The sequence below is a fragment of the Chiloscyllium plagiosum genome, chromosome 16 (genome assembly GCF_004010195.1).
Source record: "Chiloscyllium plagiosum isolate BGI_BamShark_2017 chromosome 16, ASM401019v2, whole genome shotgun sequence".
Taxonomy (NCBI): Eukaryota; Metazoa; Chordata; class Chondrichthyes; order Orectolobiformes; family Hemiscylliidae; genus Chiloscyllium; species Chiloscyllium plagiosum.
In genome coordinates, this window is record NC_057725.1 from 22,063,842 (window position 1) to 22,090,069 (window position 26,228).

General features: G+C 40.7%; 1 protein-coding gene across 3 annotated transcripts in view; it reads right to left on the minus strand.

Annotated features, from left to right (window-relative positions):
• Window positions 1-10,721: 10,721 nt before the first annotated feature.
• slc35c1 (solute carrier family 35 member C1) overlaps window positions 10,722-26,228 on the minus strand; it is a 19,010-nt gene continuing 3,503 nt past the window's right edge. For all 3 annotated transcript variants that reach the window (XM_043705518.1, XM_043705519.1, XM_043705520.1), the window contains one exon: window positions 10,722-12,473. In XM_043705518.1, coding sequence (XP_043561453.1) covers window positions 11,914-12,473 — 560 coding nt within the window. In that variant the 3' untranslated portion in view covers window positions 10,722-11,913. The remainder of the gene's footprint in view (window positions 12,474-26,228) is intronic.

Consider the following 26,228-nt stretch of genomic DNA (forward strand, 5'->3'; position numbering starts at 1 on the left):
CTGGCACTGGAGGTGAAATCTAAAGAGAAGGGAGACAATTGATTTGCAAAGAAAACTCCTGATCTCTGTCAAAAACGTAAGAAATAAGAGATGGAGGTAAGCCATGCTAATTTTAAGCCATTTTATAAGATCATTGCTGAACTTACGCATCATATCCTCTCTGTGAACATACACTGTTTCATAGAGTGCCCAAAAAGTTACCACTTTAAAATTTAGTCTTATATATTTGAAAACTGAACAGCATCCACAGATCACTGGGGCAAGAGTGCCAAAGACCAGCATTTGTAACATTAGCTCAATCAAATACTGTTGGAATAGTGAGAGCAGGGCACGGAAGTAAATGGTCAATTGTACAGTTATTCAGGAGGTAGACTAGGATTTATCTGTCTTAATTTATCCGGGGTAACTATCTAGGAATATAAATGAAACACCTTAAGTTACTGACTCTAGCTCAGAGTGGGATATTTTTGCATAGGGCTTCTGGGAAAAGTAGGATTGCCCTTTAGAAGTTCAAACTTCTTGGGAAATTCCCAGGGAGTAATGGCATCAGTATTTTGGTGGGGTCCTGATTTGCATCTTGGGTCATAAATCTGATCTCCCGATGATCTGGGGAGTGGAAGATCTGGCCCATTTCCCACCAATCTTTTTCAGGTAGTACATTCCAAATGATTATAACTGACTAAGTTTCACTTCTTTTGTCGTCCATTATGTAACTAGCCATTACCATTCAGTGGGGCTTATATCAACTGGAGGATCCAACAATGACTGTTTTATGTCCTCTCAAAAGCAGGATGCTTAACCAAGACAATCTATAGTATTGACAATATTGTTTTAATGTTAGCAGAGAAACTCACGAGCAACAAAATTTAAGGTAGGAAGCAATGCCACTTCCTTATGTTATGGAAGTGAGCTGTCAGACTAGATTAATATTTAAACATAAAATGATAATAAATGTTTGGTTTATCCTACGAGTTAATTTTTAAAGAATGATTCAGACATTTAAGGCTCACTTTTCTAGGTACCCAAGAAATAACGAACAGAAAAATCGTGGCTAATTATACAATTGACAGCCCCACCCCTACTCCTCCCATTTTCATTGTGAAAAAGTATCATTCAATTAACATCATTTTTGTTTTAAAAAATAAAATATTGTTAAAGTGTTTCTCTTGTTTTTTTATTTCTATTGGCATTTGAGCCACGGAATAGCGGCTGTTAAAATGCTGTATCTCTCAGGACAATGTTTTTTTTAAACTGTCTCGTTGTAAGAGTTCCGAGCCCTATCCGGGACGTTACCTGAAATACCAGTGCTGACTGAAAGACAGACTTTCCTTTCAGTTCCCTTGTTACTAACTGCAGGAATTTACCGCAGATCTCCATCCCCGGGCACTCCAATCCAAATTCACTCAAACACTAAAAACAATTCACTGACACAACGGACATGGAATTCGGGAGGAAATTAAACAAACTTTTGCTACTTGCACCATCCACCCCGCATCTCACCTGGAAAACTAAAAAAGGCAACGTTTAATCTCAAAATCTAACGACTTCCTACTTTAACAGAGACTGGTCATGGGCTTCTTTATTCAAAATACGTCACTCCCAGAAATGGAAACTTTTGCTCTTGCTTTGATTAGGAATGGGCAAACCATTAATTTTTTTTTTAAAAAAACGACAAAACTCAATTTATTGATCCGGATGTTTGAAGATCCTGCAAACCCCGGATACGTGATGTAAACAGATCTGACAGGGTCAGCCCCCGAAAGGGAGCGCTGCAAGGCTGGGTTGTCCTGGAGTAGCGAAACCACTGCATTGAGCTACAAATCATTTTAACTCCAGCTGAGAGCAACCGGACCTACCAGTAAATAGGATAAAACCTGATTCCTTGCGATCTAATGGACGCTCTGCCGATCACAAAGTACATCACTCCCAGATGCTTTTACATGTAAAAGCTAGTGTTTTGTTTTGAAGAACTGGTTACTCTCCTCCCAGGGGATCGAAGCAAAGTAGCTCGTCATTGAGAATAGGTTTTCTTAAAACTACATAATCAGAAGAAATTGCACTAAATCTGTTGAACAACATGAGCCAGTTTCTGTGCAAACATAATATCAAGCTGGTTATCAAAACGCAACATTTAATAAGAAGGGAAGGTCGCCAAAGCTCATTGGACAGCCTCGTCCATATCCAATGGAGCAGATGTATGGGAACGCCTCCACCAGCAACTTCCCCTCCAAGCCACGCGCCATCCTAATTTTGAGCCATATCGCCATTCCTTTACTGTCACAAGTCAAAATTCTGAAACTCCCTCCTGAATTGCACTATGGTTTTTGTTACAACACAAAGACTACAATTGTTCAAGGAGACAGCTACCATCATCTTCTCAATGTCCAGAGGTCAGGAAGAGATAGATCCTAACTTATTTCTTGGAAAAACGATAGCATGTTGTTGAAATCATTTTTCTTAAAATGGACTCTCTCTGCTATTGAACACGGAATGAGCAGGTTGACTGCTTGCCAAAGTTTCCAGCAATTACTAAGGTAAAAGTGTACTCTTCACCTCCAGCCTTGTGAACATTCCAGCCAAACCAACAGAAAGGAGTTCTAAACAAGATGGCTAAGCCAATTGTGAACAATGGAGACTGTCAAACCTATTACAAAACAGAAATTGCATGAATGATTTATTGTCACATGTATTTTACAATTAAATACAAAAAAACACAATGAAAAGTTTTCATTTGTCGACAATCAGGCATCATTTTGATAGTTGCAGAATAAGAGAAAATGAAAAGATGTAGCTTAGAAGAGAAGTCCATCTATGTATAGATTCTGAGCTAACACAGAACCGCCACTGCTTTGCCAGACCCAACTTACATCAAAGTCACTGATCCTTGGGCGCGATCATTTGGCGCTGGGCCGATTCACCTTTGTCACCACCCATGCCGGGCACACCAATGTCAAAGACTATCACCATGGTCAGTGGTGCCGTGATACCTTCCCACTACCGGTCCCAGCCAATGATGAAGTTGCCTATTCTCAGGCACCATGTTTCGTTGCTGGGCCTACCTCACTGATGTCACCTCAGGGCTTGCTCTCCTCTGCGCTGGGCTCATAAATTGCTGGAAAATCTCAGGCTATTACAGCTTGATGCAAAAACCTTGGAGCCACTAACATCACTATTCACAGCTTTGAGCGACAATATACATGTCCAACAACTCTGGTGGTTGAGTGGGGCGGCGAAATGTTTTTGGGTTGATTATGAAAACTAGATTACCAGTGTATTTGTTTTCAGGTGTCAACTGTGGTTCAAATCAAGGTGCTTGCACTCAAAAAGCTACCTAAGTCTCAATGAGAGAGTCCAGTATAAAGATCTATTTGAAAACATCATTACAATAAAGTACAGTGGATGATGCTTTGTCTCCGGTGAAATGTTAAACTATTTGTCCTACCAGGTGGATGTAAAAGATCCCACATCACTATTCAAAGAACAGCAGAGATCATGACCAATATTTATCCAAATACCAAAATAGCTCCTTGCTATTTATAAATATTTTCTAATCAACCTGTTCAGGTATGTCATCCAACATCGCTGAAACAGGTGGGACTTGAACCCAGATCTTCTGGCTCAAAGATAGGGACACTACACAATGCCCCTTCTTTGGAGGTGTTTTTAATCAATATGATTAAGGCATGTTACGATACTCTGATGCAGGTGAAACTTGAGCCAGGAGCCTTCAGGTCCAGCAGTGAGGACACTACCATTGCATCACAGGAGCCAGCTCGTATTAATTTATATAGATATGGCTTTGACACATTTTATTTCTGATAACCAACTTGATATTATGTTTGCATAGAACCTGGCTCATTGTTAAACAGCTTTAGTGTAATTTCTTCTGGTTATGTAAAAAAAACTTCTCAATAAATTGTTTTGCTTTTGGAGGAGAATAACTAGTTATTCAAAATAATCATTGGGCGTATCTAGTTACATAATTAAAGAAAATGCTTTAGTATTTCTATTTGGCAAAATCCAACATCAAGACCTTGCCTAATTCAAAACCAGAAGCCCACTCCACCATGGGGTCATCTGTTCTGTACAGTCACTTCAAGGATTGAAAATACAGGAATCCTGTTACTGAGTATTCCTGCCCTTTCATATTTGAAGACTGTGGACCAAGAGCAAAAAAATAAGTCTGACAAAATACTGTTTCCTGGCCTAATTTCCAGTGCATTTCTTCTGGAGTTAGGACAGCACTGGAACAGCTGCTGGTTATATTGTAAATGTGTGCTTACTTAAATGTCAAGGATAATTAACTATCCTACCAGAGAGTAAAATTTGTGCTTGCAAGATTGAGTCATTTAGCCTTCAATCAGAATGTCACAATCAAGCTAATCGCCAGTTCTATTATACAGTTGTTCTGCACTTCTGATGTCATACAACTCCATGAATCTCCAACTGGCTGCACAAAATATCCATATAATAGTTCAAGAGTGATTTTAAAAAGCTCACATCTAGGAATAGTCTAAGTTGTCCATCATGTTCATTAAGCATTGAACCAATTGTATTGCAGATTTTAACATGACCTTTTATTTAATTTCTGGGGAGTGTTGCTGAACAAGGAGACCTTGGAGTGCAGGTTTTATAGCTCCTTTTCAGTGGAGTCGCAGGTAGATAGGATAGTAAAGAAGGCGTTTGGTATACTTTCCTATTTTGGTCAGAGTATTGAGTAAAGGAGTTGGGAGGTCATTACAGCATTAGGTTAGGATAGCTGGTCGGCATGGACAAGTTGGACCGAAGGGCCTGTTTCTGTGCGGTACATTTCTATGATTGGGTTCAAAGTCATGATCAGTTCAACAAGTCAAACATATTTTGTTTTCACTTGGCATGGGAATTGTTGTGGGGAGATGAATAATTTCTCATACTTATCAGCTCAAATTGGTATTGTCAGAATCATAGGATAAATCATTCGCAAGATTTTACATGGTCTCGAATGGTCCAGACATGAGATATGAATAATTTGCATTTCGCTCCCCATTAAGTGAACATTAATATTCATCCTTAAATATAATAATAATTGTAGAAGAATTTTTGGTTAGAAAATGTTAAGCTGTTTGTCCTTTCTCTTTGCCTGGTTTGTTAGATGCTAATGTATTTGCCATCAAGCAGACTTTATGAACCCTTGCTTGACAGGTTCTTAGTGGAAAGGAATTTCAGCCGATTCAAATTTTGATCCACAACATGCCAACCCACACCATGTTATCTCCTTAGAAGTAAAAGTTCTGGACCAGCATTAGACGAACAAAAATGGAACAGTTTGCCAACAGTGTTTTCCTTAACCAGGATCCTGAAGCTAAGCAGCACTGTACCCGGTTGTAACTACTTGAAACAGAAGCAAACTGTAAAACACATATTTAAACATGGTTTGGCTCCTTCATAATAACATATTAAACAAAATAATGTTTGGTGCGTTTGGCTCAATCTGGTTCAGTATGATCCTACTTAAGTTTATTTTGTTCTTTTTAAAACAATCAAGAAAAAGTGAATTAATATTTTGCAGTTGGCATCTTATACAAGGCAGACTAAATTAGCCCTCTCTATTAGAAATGTATTGAATGCATAAAAACTTCTGGCAGATTGATTTTTACTTCATTTAAAATCTAAGTAGTTCATTATTCTTTTGTTCTGTTGCAGTGATATTGATCTCTTAAATTATTTGGCAAAATAAATTAATTATGTCCTGTGTATGATGCAGTTCGGTAGACACTGAGAAACTATTTCCTCTGATGGGGGAAATTGAGAACCAGAAAATATGAATAGCCACTGTTCAGTCCTGATGCAACATATGTTTCATGCAACGTTGTTATCTGAGAGAAGGAGTTAAGAATTCAAGCCCTAATGAAGCCATTATTGTTTCTAGGTCAACGTCCTCCCTACTTAAGGCTGACATTCCAAAGTAGTACTGAGGGAATGCTACACTATCAGGAGGCAGATAAAATGTCCGCTCTGCTTAATCAGGTAACACAGAGTTTTTCCATACATACCCAGTTTCTTGACAACATTTATCTCTCAATCATATTCATCATGACATATTAATTATAGAACAATACAGCTCAGTACAGGCCCTTTGGCCCTCGATGTTGTGCTGACCTTACATCCTACTCTAAGGTCAAACTAACCTACATAGCCTCCATTTTACTATCTTCCTTGTGCCTATCCAAGAGACGCTTAAATATCCCTAATGTATCTGACTCTATTATCACTACTGGCAACGCATTCCACGCACCCACCACTCTCTGTATAAAGAACCTACCTATGACATGTCTCCTAAACCTCCACTAATCACCTTAAAATTATGCCTCCTCATGATAGCCATTTCCGCCCTGGGAAAAGGTCTCTGGCTATCCACTCTACCTATACCTTTCGTCATCTTGTACACCTCTATCAAGTCACCTCTCATCCTTCTTCTCTCCAATGAGAAAAGCCTTAGCTCCCTAAACCTTACTTCATAAGACATGCCCTCCAGTCCAAGCAGCATCCTGGTAAATCTCCTCTGCACCATCTCTAAAGTTTCTTCATCCTTCCTGTAATGAGGTGACCAGAACTGAATACAATATTCCAAATATGGTCTAACCAACGCTTTATACTGCTGCAGCATAACCTCGCAGCTCTTAAACTCAACCCCCTGCTAATGAAAGCTAATACATCAGAAGCCTTTTAACAATCCTATCAACTTGGGTGGCAACTTTGAAGGATCTATGGATCTATGGACATGGACCCCAAGATCTCTCTATTTCTCCACACTACCAAGAATCCTGGGTTTAACCCTGTATTCTGCATTTGAATTTGACCTTCAAAAATGAATCACTTCATACATTTCCAGGTTAAACTCCATCTGCCACTTCCCAGTCCAGGTCTGCATCCTGTAAATGTCCCGTTGCAATCCACCACTCCACTAAACTTTGTGTCATCGGCAAACTTACTAACCCACCCTTCCACTTCCTCATCCAAGTCATTTATAAAAATCACACAGAGCAGATGTCTCAGAACCACTGGTCACCAAGCTCCAGGCTGAATACTTTCCATCTACGACGACCCTCTGTCTTCTACGGGCTAGCCTATTCTGTACCCAGACAGCCAAATTTCCCCCTATCCCATGCCTCCTTACTTTCTGGATGAGTCTACCATGGACAAACATCCATTGCTCTACCTTCATCAATGTGTTTTGTCACATTCTCAAAGAATTCAATAAAATTTGTGAGACATGACCTACCCCTCACAAAGCTATCTCTAATCAAGGTATGGTTTTCCAAATAATCAGAAATCCTGTCTCTCAAAATCCTCTCCAATAATTTGCCCACCACAGATGTAAGGCTGATTGATCTGTAGTTCCAAATGATGATCCCCATTTCCTGTCTTGAACAAAGGACTAATATTTACAGCCCTCCAATCTGGCACTACTCCAGTGGACAGTGAGGACACAAAGATCATTGCCAAAGATGCAGCAATCTCTTCCCTCACTTCCTGCAGTAACCTTGGGTATATCCCGTCTGGCCCAGGGAACTTATCTATCCTTATGGTTCTCAAAATTTTCAGCACATCCTCCTTCTTAACATCAACCTGTTCAAGCATTTCAGCCTGTTTCATGCTGTCCTCACAAACGTCAAATTCCCTTTTAGTAACGAAAAATGAAGCAATGTATTCATTAAGGACTTCCCCTACCTCCTCCGACTCCAGGCGCAAGTTCCATCCACTATGCCTGAGTGGCCCTACCCTCACTCTTGCCACCCTCTTGTCCCTCACATAAGTATAGAATGTTTTTGGGTTTTCCTTAATCCTGCCCGCTAAAGCTTTTTCATGTCCCCTTCTAGCTCTCCAAAGACTATTCTTCAGTTCCTTCCTGGCTACCTTGTAACCCTTTAGAGCCCTGTCTGGTCCTTGCATCCTCAACCTTAAGCAAGCCTTGATGAGATGTTCCACATCCTTTGTCACCCAAGGTTCTTTCAACCTGCCATCCCTTCCTTGCCTCAGTCTGACAAATCAGCAAGTGCTTCCTAAACAATCTCCACATTTCTGTCATGCATTTTCCTGACACCGTCTGTTCCCAATTTAGGCACCTCAGTTCCTGTCTAACAGCATTGTAAATCCTCCTTCCCCAATTAAATACTTTCCCATACCATCTGCTCCTATCCCTCTCCATGAGTATAGTAAAGATCATGGAATTGTGACCACTATCACCGAAATGCTCTCCCACTCAGACTGGACACCTAGCATAGTTTGTTACCAAGCACCAAATCTAATATGGCCTCCCCTCTAGTCAGCCTATCTACATATTGAGTCAGGGCCTGACAAAAACTGCTCCATCCAAAGTATTTGAACTAAGGAGGTTTCAATCAATATAAAGGAAGTTAAAGTCACCCATGACAACAATCCTGTTACTTTGCACCTTTCCAAAATCCGCCTCCCAACATGCTCCTCCTCATCTCTGTTGCTATTGGGGGGTCAGTAGAAAACTCCCAATAAAGTGATTGCACCTTTCCTGTTTCTGACTTCCACCCATAATGACTCTGTCAAAACCCTCCTTGACAACCTCCTCTTCTGCAGCTGTGATCCTATCCCTAATTAGCAATGCCATTCCTCTACCTCTTTTACCTCCAAATCAGTTGTTTATCTTGTCATTTGAGGAATTAAAAGTATGCAAACTGGCCACCAAGTATAGTGACTGTACTTCAAAAAGTAATTTGTTGTCTGTGAAGTGCTTTGAACATTCTTCAGCTGTGAAATGCACATTATAAATGCAAATTCTTCTGTTTCAATCCCAGATTACCCTCTCCCTTTCTGAAGTTAAATCTGCCTCAGGTGTCATCAATAATGAATATATTTGTAAATTGATAATGAACTTTACTCCACTGCATTAGTGATTAGGATAATACTATTAATACATGTCTACAAATCACACAGTCTTCTTTAAACCCATGTTGCCAAAATAAAATTTCCCAACATCACCATAAAACTTCCACTTTATTCAGAATATTGAATGTTTATGAAGAGTAAAACTAACAGTCTAAACTATGATTGTCACCAGAAACTAATTAGAGAATTCAGAACAAATCTCTTTAACTGAAGAGCTGATGCAAATGTGGAATGGATGCTGCCTGACCTGCTGCACTTTTCCAGCAACACATTTTCAGCTCTGATCTCCAGTCCTCACTTTCTCCTCAAATGTGGAATGTACCAACAGGGTAAGGCAAGTGTTGAGGAAGTCAGATAAACATTTGAAGGACAGGTTATTAGGTGAGGAAGGATAGGAGTTGTCTGAAATGCAGCATAAAAGCTGGTATTGGCTCGTTGAGCAGAATGATCTGTTTGTGCTTTAGGTTTGACGTAGCATCTCATAATAGTTTCCTGACTCAAAGGATAAAAGAACTTTGGAACCAAATGTGTGTAGGTTTAATGATAGTGCAAACCCAGCGACTGCAAATCCACAATCCCATTTTACATCTCTCCCAATTGATATTTTTCTTCAAGTCACAGATAGACTTTCACCTTGTGCAAGTGTGTCTCAATATAATGCAAAAACTGAAACTGCAGTTCAAATTCCAGTTCGGCATAGTATTTGATCTCAATAATCCATGCTGCAAACAGTAAACCCATATTGCAAACAGTAAACAGGGCTATTAAAATAAATCAGTTACAACAAAAGGGGCATGCTGCAATCATTTGATCTAATTTAAGTAAGGGCATTTCCTGCACAAGTCCCGTCCCAATGTGATTCCTTATTGTGATGCTCTGAATTGCAATCCATATTAAACATTTTATATTTGCATTACAGAAGCTTGTTTGAACACTTCTGTTGCTATTAAAACTGGATTCATCCCCCTTGCCTTATTTTAGAGTCATGGAGATATACAGCACAGAAACAAGCTTTAAGGTTGCTTCCAACTGGAAACAAGGTCATGGTAATGCTCCGTGAAGCTACAAGTGTTGAAGCATTTGCTAAAAACTAAGTGCTGATGTCTCCCTTTTTTGGAAAGATAAAGGATGTGCTGGATCTGCTAATCCACAGTTTTGGCTCCTAGGAAATTTTGCCCTTTACTTTTCCAGAAACAGGAGCAATAAAAAGACTAAATAGCCTATTAAATGCAGTTATTTTTGCTTTTTGGGGTGATGTTGAAGGATGTCGTTCTTGATGTGGTTTAAGTTAATGTTGGAAAGACGAGGGGGAATACTGCTAAGCCATGGTCTGTTTTTGGGTTGTGTTAATGTTCAGGGGATAGGTGTTTGCAACCTAATAAAGACCAAAAATATTTTCCTAAGATTCCTATTACTATCAGTAGATCCAGCTTAAATCCACAAGTCAATATTGGCTGTGACCCTTTCTTTGCATCCCACAAATGATAATACTAAATAAGTAGTTAAAATCAAAGTGTTTGAAAACTTGACAGTAACGTGCATATTTGTTCAAAACCTATCTTTGTTCTGGAAAAAAAAAGGGCATTTCCTTTCTGGTTTTGTCGGGTTTATTGTTTGATCAACAGAACTGCAAGAAGGTTTAGGAAATCTGCTTCTTTTGTGCATTCCTGTGTTCATTTATATTCTGTTTTCATGTTTGCATATGAAAAGTGCAAACCAGGGCATATTAAACACAGTAAAGTTATACATTGCTTTTAGTCAAGTTCAATATTAACAATTTTGTTACATGCTTGAAATTAACTTCCACGTGAGTACAAAAATAGTGATTAAAAAGATTTTATTTATTTTCAGAGTATCAAAGATGTTTTAGATATACAGTATTTTAATTGGCAGGTTCAGACCCATTGCACAGTACTTACAGAAAACCCCCAAAACAGTCAAACAGTACTTTTCACCCAGCCACAATGCATTTACATTTAAAGTGTAAAAATAAAATAATTCTTACAATCAAATTACCTCAGGCAAAATTTTCAACAATTAAGATGCTCTTTATCCTGACAAATGTCTAAAAATATACATCTCAAACAATAAAAAGAAGTTTTGATCACCCTGTGCCTCTTCCAATTTTTTAAACTGCTATTGAAACCCCTACCATCACCACAGAACTCCTAATGTTACATTGAACATGTTACATATTGTTTCTAGTTATGTGAAAGAACAAAATTAGACATCATTAGTATTAAAAGGTTACCAAGACATCAAATATGAACATCTTCATGAACAGAAAATAGAACTTGTTATCACAAGGAGTGGCTTAAGTAAATAATATAGCTGCATTTAAGGGGGCATTAGAGGAGTATATGCAGTGTATGGGACGAAGAGTTTCCACATAAAACACTGAATGAGACAAAAAGCAGTTACACCTTTTACAAGAGTTCCTTGGGAGTGTACCAGTCAGAGACAATCAATTTTTGAAAACGCTAAATAAACAAATGCTGTAGACCAATAGCCAATGAACAATATTTTGTATGAAAAAGTATTTCCCGGAGTTTTTCTAATACATAGTACAATTCCTTTTACCCACAAGGATTTCAAGAAATAATTATGAACTTGTACAGCAGGAGTGGTGTGTTAGTGCATCTGCTGACAAATCCAGTTCCTGAAGGACAATCATCAACCATTCAATGAGTGGTATTTCAACAGTACAGTTAAATAAGCCAACTTTCCATTCTCTTCCAAGTTGTTAATATTGGCACTGTGGAGGTTGAAGTGGTTGCTCCAATGGAGCACATGATGCTGTTAGTGTCTACTTCTGGTCATTGGCAGCAGAGAGAAGAATTTGGAAGTGAAGAGGTCAGCTCATATTGAGTGAGGAAGGAGTGCTCCAAAAAATGATTATTATGCAATTTTGAATGTTTGCCACTTTCCATTCTCTGACCACCCAGACTCTCCTCCATCATGGCAGACAATCAAGCTTCCACTGTAGACAAAGTGTAACCGAATATCCATATTTTAGACTCCAGTTTCATTCTTCTCACGATTTCTGTTCACCGTTTCATCTTGCACTTTCTTCATCTCTAATCCCTTTACCCAGGTGTATGCAAAGGATCCAAAAAGGACCAGTATGTTACTAGTCCACCAGAGAAAGGTCTTTAGTTCTTCATAGTAAAACACTGCCAGAACAGTTTGTGCACACGCTTTAGCAGTACCAGAGACATTGTGCGTCAAGGGACTGGTGAATTTAATCTGCAGTCCTGTGACGTATCCAATAGCAAAACCAAACATACCACCCAGGATCATTACACCCCAAAAGTTAGTGCTGCTTATTTTGTCAAAGAGATACAATGTTTTCAGTTCCCCACTGATTGTAATTAATGGAATAAAGAGGATACAGGCGTTAACATTGTTGTAGTAGGTTAATTTCCAGATGCTGCCGTCTACAGCTGGCAATACCTTCTTTGTGTATATGGCATTCAGGGACACACACAAACTGGCAATCACACCAAACATTACTCCAGCCCAGGACAGACTGCCTGTTGCACCTTCCTGATTTAATCCCAGGCAAAAACCACCTGTAGAAAAGAAATGATAAAAACCATAAAGCAGCAGAAAAATCTACTTCTTTAATACTCAGATAATATGCTTCAACGACTTAGACCACTAAGCATTTTGATTATGGTGTACTTGACACAATAATGGAATCTGCAGCAAGTTGGAGTCCTTCAAACTGGTTTTGACTTCCAGCCAGTTTGTTCAAACAAATGTAAGGAGCCTCAAACAATACCTAGTATTCATTTATGACCACAAGGAAATGATAGAAAAAGGGCTGACATTCCATTTGAGAAGTTGTGTTCTTGTTTAACCCTCACATTCCCAACGGTTGCAAGTATGCCTTGAATTCCTCATCAATGCCAATTCACCCATCAATGGAAATTTGATGTGCCCAGACTCCTTTGAATTCTGGGCCTTTTGTTCGGGTCTTCCCAGCTCTAGTGAAACAATTTCAATCTCTCCTCCTAATGAATAACTCTCAAAGTATCTCCTGTCCTCTTTCAATATGTTTGATGCATTTTTTCTAGTAAGGCAAACTAAATGGCTAACTATTTACTTGAATAGGTTTTGACATTGTCTCTTTGCTCCTGCGCTCCCTGCTTCTATTCGAGATCTGTATCTACAATTTCTTGGACGTGTGTGGTCTCCAGGATACAGCGTGTGCTTGTAGCCACACGTGCAGGAAATACTCCACAGCTGTTCACACTTAAACTCAGGGTTTCAGAGGAAAAGCGGCTGGAGTCACTGCAGGGCCTCCAGGACACTAAGTATTTCTTGATGTTTGCATTCCATGAGGAGGCCATCCTGTAACTCCAGAGATTTTAGGAGGATGATAATTGGGTGGTCCTCTAACAAGGTATGAAGATGCAGGAAGTGAAGTTTCCTTGGGATTATGGCACTCTCAAATAGGTTCTCAGTGCAGAAACACCTTGGGAGAATGCAGTTCAGAGCATTTCACAACATCACGGGACAAATCAATTTGGAAATGTAGCTACGATTGTGGTTTGATCAGAGCTTTAGACAGGGGTTTTCTGCAAAAGTCAACATGAATCTTGATGAGTTGTTTCCACCTTGCTTTCAGAGTAAAAGACATCATGGAGAGACTGCAGAACATTATGAAGACATTTCATATTTAATATTTCTTGGAGGATTTGCATTTTGATGGATTAATTTATTTCAAGATCAATGTGGACATCTGGCTTGGTTTAAACAAAAGTCACTGTGGTCATGAGTGAGCCATGTATGATTTGTGACTGACTACATTCACTTCGGCGGATCGGTGTGGACTTGTTGGGCCGAAGGGCCTGTTTCCACACTGTAATCTAATCTAATCTACATATGCAAGAATACACCAGATCAACAAACTTCAGAACATTCTATATTGCATCTCTTTTGCTTTTAAGAATAACCACCAGAAAGTATTTTTTTCAAAAAGTCAACCTCTGCAGACAGATAAATCCATTTCTCCCTCCTTTACCTCAAGTGTAAGTGTGTGTGTGTGTGTATTGGGCTATTTAGAGGTTTAAACATATTTTCAATAATACAAATTGTATTGGTTGGTGGGCACTTGGCTCAAATTTACTGTTACAGCACTAGAAATGGATAATGTACATGAAGATTTAAATCTATTTAGTTGGAGTTGAAGAAGATCTGAAGAGCTATTATGCTACTGGGTATGTACCACCAAATGATGTAAAGGCCAGAAAGGAGCATGTTGCAAGTACATTTCTGAAAGATGCAAGAACTGTTGGTAAAGGAGGAATCAGATTATCCATACAGACTGGGAAAATAATAATTTGAAGGGCAAATGGAGGGAGGGATTCCACATGAATGAACTCTTGCTCAGCATGTTTCCAACCCAAAGACGAAGGAAGTGGTGCTGGTTATAGTTTGGAATGGGACGGAGGTATGTTGAACATGTTTGATCCAGGAAACAGTGATCATAATATCATTAGGTTTACAGTAGTAATAGAAAAGGAACAATTAAGTGTGAAAATACTCAAACAGCAGGACTAATGTTACAGAGTTGAAAATGAATCTGGCCCAGATGGATCAGAATCAAAGACTAACAGATAAAGCAGCAAATGAGTAACGTGGGGCCTTTAAAAAGGAAATAGTTCAGATGCAGACTGGAAACACTTTATAAGAGGTAAAGGAAGGACATTCAATGTTAAAGCTACCTGGATAATTAAGGATGGAGATTAAAATTACATGTTCCAATCATTCAGCTGAACATCAATTTAATTGGACAAGTACAATGAGAACTGAAGAGAAAATAAAAAAGAGGAAGAGTCATGAGAGTACATTTGTAAATAAAATTAGTAACAAAAAGGGAATGCAAATATCTCTCATAAACATTAAATAGGTACAACAAAAAAGGAAAGAGGTGACTCAGTAGGATCATAAAAAGGAAAAGCAAAAGATCATGGCCAGTGTATTAAAGGAATACTTTCCAACTGTCTTCAGTAAAGAATGGATGAGTTATCCAGGGGCCTTGTGCTCCAGAGACACGAGTTCAAATCACACCACAGCAGCCGGGTGAATTTAACTCCAACTAGATCTTAAATCTGAAAGAAAAATCTAGTCTCAATAATCCTTAAACTACTGAACTGTCCTAAAAACCTCAGGGAATGAAATTTGCCATCTTTATTTGGTCTGGCGTATAGGTGACATCATAGCATGATGGTCGACTCTGAACTGCCCTCAGAAATGGCTGAATAAGACTCTCAATGTATCAAACCACTCTTCTCACTGCTTCTCCAGGGATCACCAACTTGACATGGTGGTGTGGTTCGTAAGCTCAGACAATCCCATGCAATGCCATGGTGGCAAAGTCAGGGCAGATACCAGACAAAGTGCAGTCCAAAAATTTCTCAAAAGCACAACCAGCAAAGGAAAACTGCATGTCTCACTGGCTGCAAAGATGGAAGAAGTCTGCAGTTGCAAGGGGGTCCAGGTCAGCGTGGCTTGACATGTCACTGAAATGTAATCACCAACCAGTCAAGTTTGCGGGGTCAATGTTAGAACGTCAAGGTTAAACGAAACCACATACAGGCTTCCAACAGAGTTCATTTGCCAAGTCCTGTGACAACGGAGGGCAGTCCCTAAATCAAGAATGTGTATGCAGGTGGTAGTTGCTTTAAGGTTGTTGGACATCTGCGTTGGGACAGAAGTGTCTTTTGGGCAATAGCATCTGGGACCATAAAACCATAAAATACATGAGCAGAATTAGACCATTCGGCCCATTAGTCTTCTCTGCCATTCAATTATGGCTAATATGCTTCTTAACCTCATTTTTCTGCCTTCTCCATGTAACCTTTAATCCCCAGACTAATCAATAATCTACTTCTGTTTTAAATACTCTCAATGATTTGGCCTCCACAGTCTTCTGTAGCAATCAGTTTCACAGATTCACCACTTTCTGGCTGAAGAAATTCCTCATCTCAGCTTTAAAAGGTTGCCCCTTCACAATGAGGCTGTGCACTTGGTGGAGACAACTTCTCCATATCCACTTTATCCAGACCTCGCAGTATTCTGTAAGTTTCAATCAGATCCCTGCCTCATCCTTTGAAAGTCCATTGAGTATAGACCCAGATTCCTCAACTGCTCCCCATATGTTAAGCCCTTTATCCCTGGGATCATTCCGCAAACCTCCTCTGGACCCCCACCAATGCCAGCACACCCTTCCTTAGATAGGAGGCCCAAAACTTCTCATAATATTCCAAAATGGTCTGACCAGCACATTACCTAGCCTTACATCCCTGTTCTTGTATTATACCCCTCATGAGATGAATGCTGCATTGCATTTGCCTTCCTGCCAACTGAAATTGCATGTCAAACTTAAAAGAATCTTGAACTCACTCCCTTTGTGCTTCAGATTTCTGAATCCTTTCCCCATTTAGAAAACAGTTTCTCTCTCTTCTTCCTACCAAAGTGTATAACCTGATACTTTCCCACATTGTATTTATTCCATCTGCCACTTTTTTGTCCACTCTCCTATCCTGTCCAAGTTGTTCTACAGCTTCCCTACTTTGTCAACACTATTGTCCCTCCACCTATCTTTGTGTCATCTGTAAATTTAGCGACAATGCCCTCAGTTTGTGGATTTGTGACCAGCTTTTGATGACAAAGGCCACTTGCTTGACAACAACTATGTGATTGGCTCCTGGTCATGGAACAGCTTGTGGGTATGAATGACATGGCCAAAAGCATTTGGACCTCTAGAAGGGGGCGTTGTGTTTTCCTCTCTACAGTAAAAAAGAACCTGAAGAAAGCCACTTTATTTTCCTTTACCAGTTGTGGCTTTTAAAGAGTAACTGAGACGCTTTGCAACTTGTTCTAGTTACCTGTGTCTTCTGCGAAACAGTAAAGAAATAATCTGAAGAAAAAGAATTAATGAACTGCAAACCAAAGGGACCATTTCAGCAAACCTTGTGGACAGTCTTTCCCTTTCTATTCCCCCTTCACCTTTGACACCGATGTTTTCTGTCTATGTGGGGGGAGTTTTAGATGAGGACTAGAGTTTTAACTAACACAGGTAGGTGTCTACAGTTCATTGTTGTTTAAATGGCTAGAATCTATTTATTTATAATAAATAATAACTCTTATTAAGTAGAGAAATCTGCTGCATGCTCTCTGTCTGCCTGGGTCTAAACTGATGGGTAAATTGGAGAACTTTTGCAAACTACATTAAGATATTTTCTGACAATTCTGGGAATAGCTGGGCTTGATTTTCAGTGCCACTCCAGTGGGTTGTGACAACATAAAACCACATAGACACATTCTAGAAGAAAGCAAGCATTTGTACCTCCTGGATTATGTCATTGCTCACATCAAAGATTAAGTGGTATCTGTATCACTCGATCCATTTGGGGGATTGGTACATTTGGACAGATCATTAACTTTCAATGTCTTTGTGCTAGGTGGAAGTGTAACACTCAAAGATTCAAGAACAAATTATGATAATTATTTCAGTCCTAAAGCAGACCAAATGAAGAGATGAATTCCAAGTGCAACTCTTGACCAGTCTGGAAAAATCACACATCCAACTTAGTTCCAGAACAGTGAGATAAAATAAAGTCAGCTGTTCTAGACTCCTTTGATTGGGCCACTGGGTACAAGCATTATCACCAGAACTGGTTTAATGAAAATGCTGAACAGAGAGATTTCCTGAAACACAAACAAGCCAGGCGGAACAACCCAAGGTCATAAGTCAAGGCGGCAACATTCCAAAAGCTGAAGTCTGATACCCGAGACAAAACTAGAAGGTAAAGGAGACATGGTGAAAAGGAAAAGCCCAAGAGATCCAACAATATGTTGATCATCATAACAAGTAACTTTATCTGAAGCCATGTCCAGGCCAAGCCAAATGGATAAAAGGCAAATGAACTCCATGCTGACTTCAGAAAAGTAACATTTGTAACGATTCACATGAAGAGAAAGAAATCTTGCTGCAGGAGTTATCAAGGAATTTCCTTCTTGCTCACTGAATAAAATAATTAGACATATATTCTCCCAAATTACCTAGTTTCTACAGTTGAGGAAACCCCCTAGATGATGGGTATTTAATGGAGGTAATGATGCTTACCCACCATCTGGATAGTAGGAGATAGCCGTACATTACATCTTTTCAGGAAGGCTCCCCACACTCATGCCATTCAGACACTTGACAGATTGACAGCAGGCCTTTCCCAGGATCAAGAAACCCAGAGGCAAAAATCTTGCTTGCTGAGAATTAGCTACTAATCATAGGTGTTCCCTGTACTGAATGGTAGCCTCACAAGGAAGTGGTACAGGTGGGGACTGGCAACAGACATAGGTGACTGCTGAGTGATTGCAGGATGGTAGTTGGGGTCCCAGGTGAGAAGGGTGGTCAGCAATGAAGTCAGGTGTCTGTACTCAACAGCCACTCTGCGTTCTCTGATCAGGACCAGAATGCTTTTGATTGAGCGCTTCACTGTGGGAGACTGTTGGCTGGACTGCACAGGATTGACAGCTGGGTCCCGCACGGCAAGGCCTCCACATACACACATTGCTGGATAAATACCAGTGGTGGCAGGATGAGGCACTTAAGTGGGCATTATAACTCAGTTCAACTCTACAGGTCAACTGCTCTGTTTTTTTACGATTACAAATAGCCTCGATGGAATTACTTTATCTACGTTGCCTTCATGCTAAAACTAAATTGACCACCATCCAAAACGTACAGCTTATAGCGTCAATGCCTACTCTGTACCAGAACTGCACTAGAGAACGTGCAAAACTTGACCTATTCTTGGGAAATAAGGCAGGACAAGTGACTGAGGTGTCAGTGGGGGAGCACTTCGGAGCCGGCGACCATAATTCTATTAGTTTTAAAATAGTGATGCAAAAGGATAGACCAGATCTAAAAGTTGAAGTTCTACTTTTAGGGCGGCACCGTGGGCGGCACGGTGGCACAGTGGTTAGCACTGCTGCCTCACAGCGCCCGAGACCCGGGTTCAATTCCCGCCTCAGGCGACTGACTGTGTGGAGTTTGCACATTCTCCCCGTGTCTGCGTGGGATTCCTCCGGGTGCTCCGGTTTCCTCCCACAGTCCAAAGATGTGCAGGGTCAGGTGAATTGGCCATGCTAAATTGCCCGTAGTGTTAGGTAAGGGGTAAATGTAGGAGTATGGGTGGGTTTCGCTTCGGCGGGTTGGTGTGGACTTGTTGGGCCGAAGGGCCTGTTTCCACACTGTAATGTAATCTAATCTAATCTAAACTGGAAGAAGGTCAAGTTTGATGGTATTAGGCAAGAACTTTCAAAAGCTGATTGGGGCAGATGCTTGCAGGTAAAGGGACAGCTGGAAAATAGGAATCCTTCAGAAATGAGATAACAAGAGTCCAGAGAAAGTATATTCTTGTCAGGGTGAAAGGGAAGGCTGGTAGGTATAGGGAATGCTTGATGACTAAAGAAATTGAGGGTTTGGTTAAGAAAAAGAAGGAAGCATATGTCAGGTATAGACAGCATAGATCGAGTGAATCCTTAGAGGAATATAAAGGCAGTAGGAGTATACTTAAGAGGGAAATCAGGAGGGCAAAAAGGGGACATGAAATAGCTTTGGCAAATAGAATTAAGGAGAATTCAAAGGGTTTTTACTAATACATTAAGGACAAAAGGGTAACTAGGGAGAGAATAGGGCCCCTGAAAGATCAGCAAGGCGGCCTTTGTGTGGAGTTTCAGGAGAGGGGGCAGATACTAAATGAGTATTTTGCATTAGTATTTACTGTGGTAAAGGACATGAAAGATATAGAATGTGGGGAAATATATAATGACATCTTGAAAAATGTCCATGTTACACAGGAGGAATTGCTGGATGTCTTGAAATGCATAAAGTGGATAAAACCCCAGGACCTGATCAAGTGTACCCTAGAACTCTGTGGGAAGATAGAGAAGTGATTGCTGGGCCTCTTACTGAGATATTTGTATCATAAATAGTCACAGGCGAGGTGCCGGAAGACTGGAGGGTTGGCAAACGTGGTGCCACTGTTTAAGAAGGGTGGTAAGGACAACCCAGGGAACTATAGCCCAGTGAACCTGATATTGGTGATGGGCAAGTTGTTGGAGGGAATCCTGAGGAACAGGATGTACATGTATTTGGAAAGGCAAGAACTGATTAGGGACAGTCAGCATGGCTTTGTGCTTGGGACTCATGTCTCACAAACTTGATTGAGTTTTTTGAAGAAGTAATAAAGAGGATTGATGAGGTTGGAGCGGTAGATGTGACCTATACGGACTTCAGTAAGGTGTTCGACAAGGTGCCCCATGGGAGACTGATGAGCAACGTTATATCTCAAGGAATACAGGGAGAACTAGGCATTTAGGTACAGAACTGGCTCAAAGGTAGAAGACAGAGGGTTGTGGTGGAGGGTTGTTTTTCAGATTGGAGGCCTGTGACCAGTGGAGTGCCACAAGAATTGGTGCTAGATCCACTACTTTTCATCATTTATATAAATGATTTGGATGTGAGCATATGAGGTATAGTTGGTAAGTTTGATGACGACACCAAAATTAGAGGTGTAATGGACAACGAAGAAGGTGACTTCAGATTACAACGGGATCTTGATTAGATGGACCAATGGGCTGAGAAGTGGCAGATGGAGTTTAATTTAGATGATGCCAAAACAAATGTATTCAAGGGGTGGCTGGACGTAGCACTTCGGGTGGATGGGACCAGAGGTTTTAGGGAATAAGCAGGAATTAGGCTTTGGAGTTGGATGAACAGCCATGATCGTGATGAATGGTGAAGTGAGCTCGGAGTCAAATGGCCTCCTCCTGTGTTTCTATGAAGTCTCCTATTAATTGCTCAGTTGTGGGACGGCAATAACTGGCATATTAAATACGAGTTGGAAGAAGCATTGAGGATACAGAATCTATTCTCAATTGAGCACTTAAATAACCAGCAACTCGAAAGACTTGGCAGCTTCAATGCTGGCCAAGCAGGTTGTGTCCTGAAGGATAGATCTTCCAGACTGGTTTACTTAACACCTGGCACAAGCCCAATGCAAAGGAAATGCCTACATCATCTTACCCTCACCAGTTTGTCACAGATTTACCCATTACAGCCTTACTAGGAATGTCACCATACAAAATCTCTGTGGAGATGAAGTGCTATCTGCAGAGAGGATACATTTATCCCGCTGTGAGGTGTTATTGTTGAACTGAATGGGATAGATTCAGAAAATATCTGGCAACATTCGAATTGTATTAAACCACAATCTATGACCTTATGGCACTGTACACCCCTCACTGTATCATTACCATCAAGCCAGGAAACCAACCCTGGTTTAACAAGCAGCAGCAACCATACCTAAAAATGAGTTGCCAACCTGGTAAAGGTACAACATGGAACATCCATGCTAAACAGCAGAAGCAGTAGGCTACAGACACAACTATGTGATCCCACAATAAATGGATCTGATTCTACAGTTCCGCCAGTACAGGACAATTAAATAACTAACTGGAACAGTGAACTCCAAAAGCATTTCCATTCTCAATTCCAATATTTGGAGAACTTAGCATACCAGTGCAAAAGACAAGGGTGGAACAATTGCAACCGTTTGTTGATGATCCACTTTGGCATCCTCCTGAGGTTCCTAGCATTACGGATGTCAGACTTCAGCCAATTCAATTCACTTTACATCAAGAAAATGGTGAAGGCACTGGAGTCAGGAAATGCTATGGGCCCTCAAAACACGCCAGCTTTAGTACTGAAGACATAGGCTCCAGAACTATTCATATCCCCAGCAAAATGCTCCAGAACAGCTGTAAGACGAATGTCCACCTGACGATGTGAAAGGCAGCCCAGGTGTTTCCTGTCCAACAAAACATAAGACAAATCCAACCCAGCCAATTACAACCCCGTCAGTCAACTCTCAAATATCAGTAAAAGCGATGGTCAGTCTTGTTGACAACACTGCTCGAGAGTATTTATTCAGTAATACACTATTTGGCAATGCTCAGTTTGGATTCCAACAGGGCCACTTGACCACAGATCTCATTATCCATGTTAATGATCATAGTAGAAAAGAGATGAATTCCACTGAAGGGGGAATGACTGTCCTTGACACAAAGGAAGTATTTAGCCAAATATGGCATCAAACAGCCTGAGCAAAATTAAAATCAATAGGAACTGGTTGGAGTCATATTTAGCACAAAGGAAGGTGGCCACGGTTATTAGAGACTTATTGTCTCTTCTGGGACATTACTGCTGGAGTTCCCCAGGGTGGTGTTCTAGACCCAACCATCTTCAGCTACTTCATTAATGACCTTGCCTCCATCAGAAGGTTAGAAGTTGGGATGTTCACTGATGATTGCATAGTGTCATTTACCGCTCACAGCTCCTGAGACACTGAAGCAATCTGAGGCCACATGCAGTAGGACTTGGACAACATTCAAGCTTGGACTAATAAATTGTAAGCAAGATTCATGCCACAAGTGTAGACGATTACCTCCAACAAGGATTTAGTAATTTCCTCCTGACGTTTAATGGCATTATTATTTCTACATCCTCAGAGTTATGATAAAATGACTACAGCACAAAATGAACCATTTAGCCCATTGTGACTGTGCCATCCTTTGAAAGGGCAATTCACTGAAGGTTATTGCCATCCTTTCTATCAGGTAATAATACAATTGCTTCCAGATTAAACCTGCCTCTACTTATCTGTATATTGTGACCCCAAATGATAGTGAATATCTCTACCACATCTCCTCTGAATCTTCTCTTTTTCACAAAACAGAACCTTTTTTTCTGTAATGGAAGTTCCCCATCCTTAGAATTGTTCTTGCGAACCTGTTCCACACCCTCACTGTAAGCATCTTTATATTCTTCCTAAAGTGTTGTGCCCAGAAGTGGATGCAACACTCCAGTTAATGCCAAATCAGTATTTTAAACAAGTTTAACACTTCCTTTCTTTTCCAACCTAGGTCCCTTCTGATAAACCTTAGTACAGCATGCGTTTTAGTAGCGCTGCTCTCTCAACTTTCCCGTCACCTCCAATAATTTATGTATAGACACATCCAATCTCTCTGCTCCTTGGAACTGCACCATTTATTTTACATTGTCTCTCCATTTTTTTCTACCAACATTAATCACTTCTCAGTTATCTGTATTACATTTCATTTGCCAGTTGTCTGCTCATTTCACCAACCTGGCTGAGTCCTGCTGAAATAATTACTGACCACTACTCTGTTTTCTGTCACTCAGCTAAGTTTATTGTGTAGCACTTTGTCAAAACCTAAAGTCCATACATCAGTTGCATTACCCTCACCAATCTTTTGTTATCTCAAAGAAACTTAAGCAAGTTTGTTAAACATGATTTGTCCTTAACAAGCCCATGTGGGAAAATTGTGACCAGCGCTTCAGTGATTTCAATTCTCACTTCCCTCAAGCATTCTTGGATTTATCTCATTGTTGACCAGAAACCAAATTTGATGAGCCACATAAATACTGTGGCTATAAGAGCAGGGAAGAGGCTGGAATTCTGCTGAGTAACTCATTTTGGAAAATGTAGGGGGTGATGGATTCTCAGGGGAATGTAGCACGAACATCCAAGTTTCTGGTATTGAGACTGGCTCTAATGCAACGAGGGGTACTTCAGCTTCCAAGAGGTCAATTGTGTTAGGGGATTCTGTAGTCAGAGGTACAGACAGACGTTTCTGTGGCCAGCAGAGAAAACGCAGAATGGTGTGTTGTTTCCCTGGTGCCTCAGAGAGGGTGCAGAATGTTCTCACGGGGGAAGAGGGGCCAGCAGGTGGTCATTGTCCACATTGGAACCAACAACACTGGAAGGGAAAAGGTTGAGACTCTGAAGGGAGATTACAGAGAGTTAGGCAGAAATTTAAAAAGGAGGTCCTCAAGGGTAGAAATATCTGGATTACTTCCAGTGCTGCGAGCTAGTGAGGGCAGGAATAGGAGGATAGAGCAGATGAATGCATGGCTGAGGAGCTGGTGTATGGGAGAAGGATTCACATTATTGGATCATTGGAATCTCTTTGGGGTAGAAGAGACCTGTACAAGAAGGACGGATTGCACCTAAATTGGAAGGGGACTAATATACTGGCAGGGAAATTTGTTAGAACTGCTTGGGAGGATTTAAACTAGTAAGGTGGGGAGGGTGGGACCCAGGGAAATAATGAGGAAAGAGATCGATCTGAGACGGGTACAGCTAAGAACAGAAGTGAGTGAAACAGTCAGGGTAGACAGGGACAAGGTAGGACTAATAAATTAAACTACATTTATTTCAATGCATGGGACCTAACAGGGAAGGCAGATGAACTCAGGGCATGGTTAGGAACATGGGACTGGGATTTCATAGCAATTACGGAAACATGGCTCAGGGATGGGCAGGACTGGCAGCTTAAAGTTCCAGGATACAAATGCTACAGGAAGGATAGAAAGGGAGACAAGAGAGGAGGGGGAGTGGTATTTTTGATAAGGGATAGCATTACAGCTGTACTGAGGGAGGATATTCCTGGAAATACATCCAGGGAAGTTATTTGGGTGGAACTGAGAAATAAGAAAGGGATGATCACCTTATTGGGATTGTATTATAGACCCCCCAATAGTCAGAGGGAAATTGAGAAACAAATTTGTAAGGAGATCTCAGCGATCTGCAAGAGTAATCGGGTAGTTATGGTAGGGGATTTTAACTTTCCAAACATCGACTGGGACTGCCATAGTGTTAAAGGTTCAGATGGACAGAAATTTGTTAAGTGTGTACAAGACAATTTTCTGATTCAGTATGTGGATGTACCTACTAGAGAAGGTGCAAAACTTGACCTACTCTTGGGAAATAAGATAGGGCAGGTGACTGAGGTGTCAGAGGGGGAGCACTTTGGGGCCAGCGACTATAATTTTAGTCATTTTAAAATAGTGATGGAAAAGGATAGACCAGATCTAAAAGTTGAAGTTCTAAATTGGAGTATTTCCAATTTTGACAGTATTAGGCAAGAACTTTCAAAAGCTGATTGGAGGCAGATGTTCGCAGGTAAAGGGACAGCTGGAAAATGGGAAGCCTTCAGAAATGAGATAACAAGAATCCAGAGAAAGTATATTCCTGTCAGAGTGAAAGGGAAGGCTGGTAGGTATAGGTAATGCTGGATGACTAAAGAAATTGAGGGTTTGCTTAAGAAAAAGAAGGAAGCATATATCAGGTATAGACAGGGGAGATCGAGTGAATCCTTAGCAGAGTATAAAGAAAGTAGGGAAATCAGGAGGGCAAAACGGGGACATGAGATAGCTTTGGCAAATAGAATTAAGGAGAATCCAAGGGGTTTTTACAAATATATTAAGGACAAAAGGGTAACTAGGGAGAGAATATGGCCCCTCAAAGATCAGCAAGGCGACCTTTGTGTGGAGCCACAGAAAATGGGGGAGATACTAAAAGAATATTTTGCAACAGTACTTACTGTGGAAAAGGATATGGAAGATATAGACTGTAGGGAAATAGATGGTGACATCTTGCAAAATGTTCAGATTACAGGGGAGGAAGTGCTGGATGTCTTGAAACGGTTAAAAGTGGATAAATCCCCAGGACCTGATCAGGTGTACCCGAGAACTCTGTGGAAGCTGGAGAAGTGATTGCTGGGCCTCTTGCTGAGATATTTGTATCATCGATAGTCACAGGTGAGGTGCCGGAAGACTGGAGGTTGGCAAACGTGGTGCCACTGTTTAAGAAGGGCGGTAAAGACAAGCCAGAGAACTATAGACCGGTGAGCCTGACCTCGGTGGTGGGCAAGTTGTTGGAGGGAATCCTGAGGGACAGGATGTACATGTATTTGGAAAGGCAAGGACTGATTAGGGATAGTCAACAGGGCTTTGTGTGTGGGAATCATATCTCACAAACTTGATTGAGCTTTTTGAAGAAGTAACAAAGAAGATTGATGAGGGCAGAGCAGTAGATGTGATTTATATGGACTTCAGTAAGGCGTTCGACAAGGATCCCCATGGGAGACACATTAGCAAGGATGGACCTCATGTAATACAGGGAGAACTAGCCATTTGGATACAGAAGGTAGAAGACAGAGGGTGGTGGTGGAGGGTTGTTTTTCAGACTGGAGGCCTGTGACCAGTGGAGTGCCACAAGGATCGGTGCTGGGCCCTCTACTTTTTGTCATTTACATAATGATTTAGATGCGAGCATAAGAGGTACAGTTAGTAAGTTTGCAGATAACACCAAAATTGGAGGTGTAGTGGACAGCGAAGAGGGTTACCTCAGATTACAATAGGATCTGGACCAAATGGGCCAATG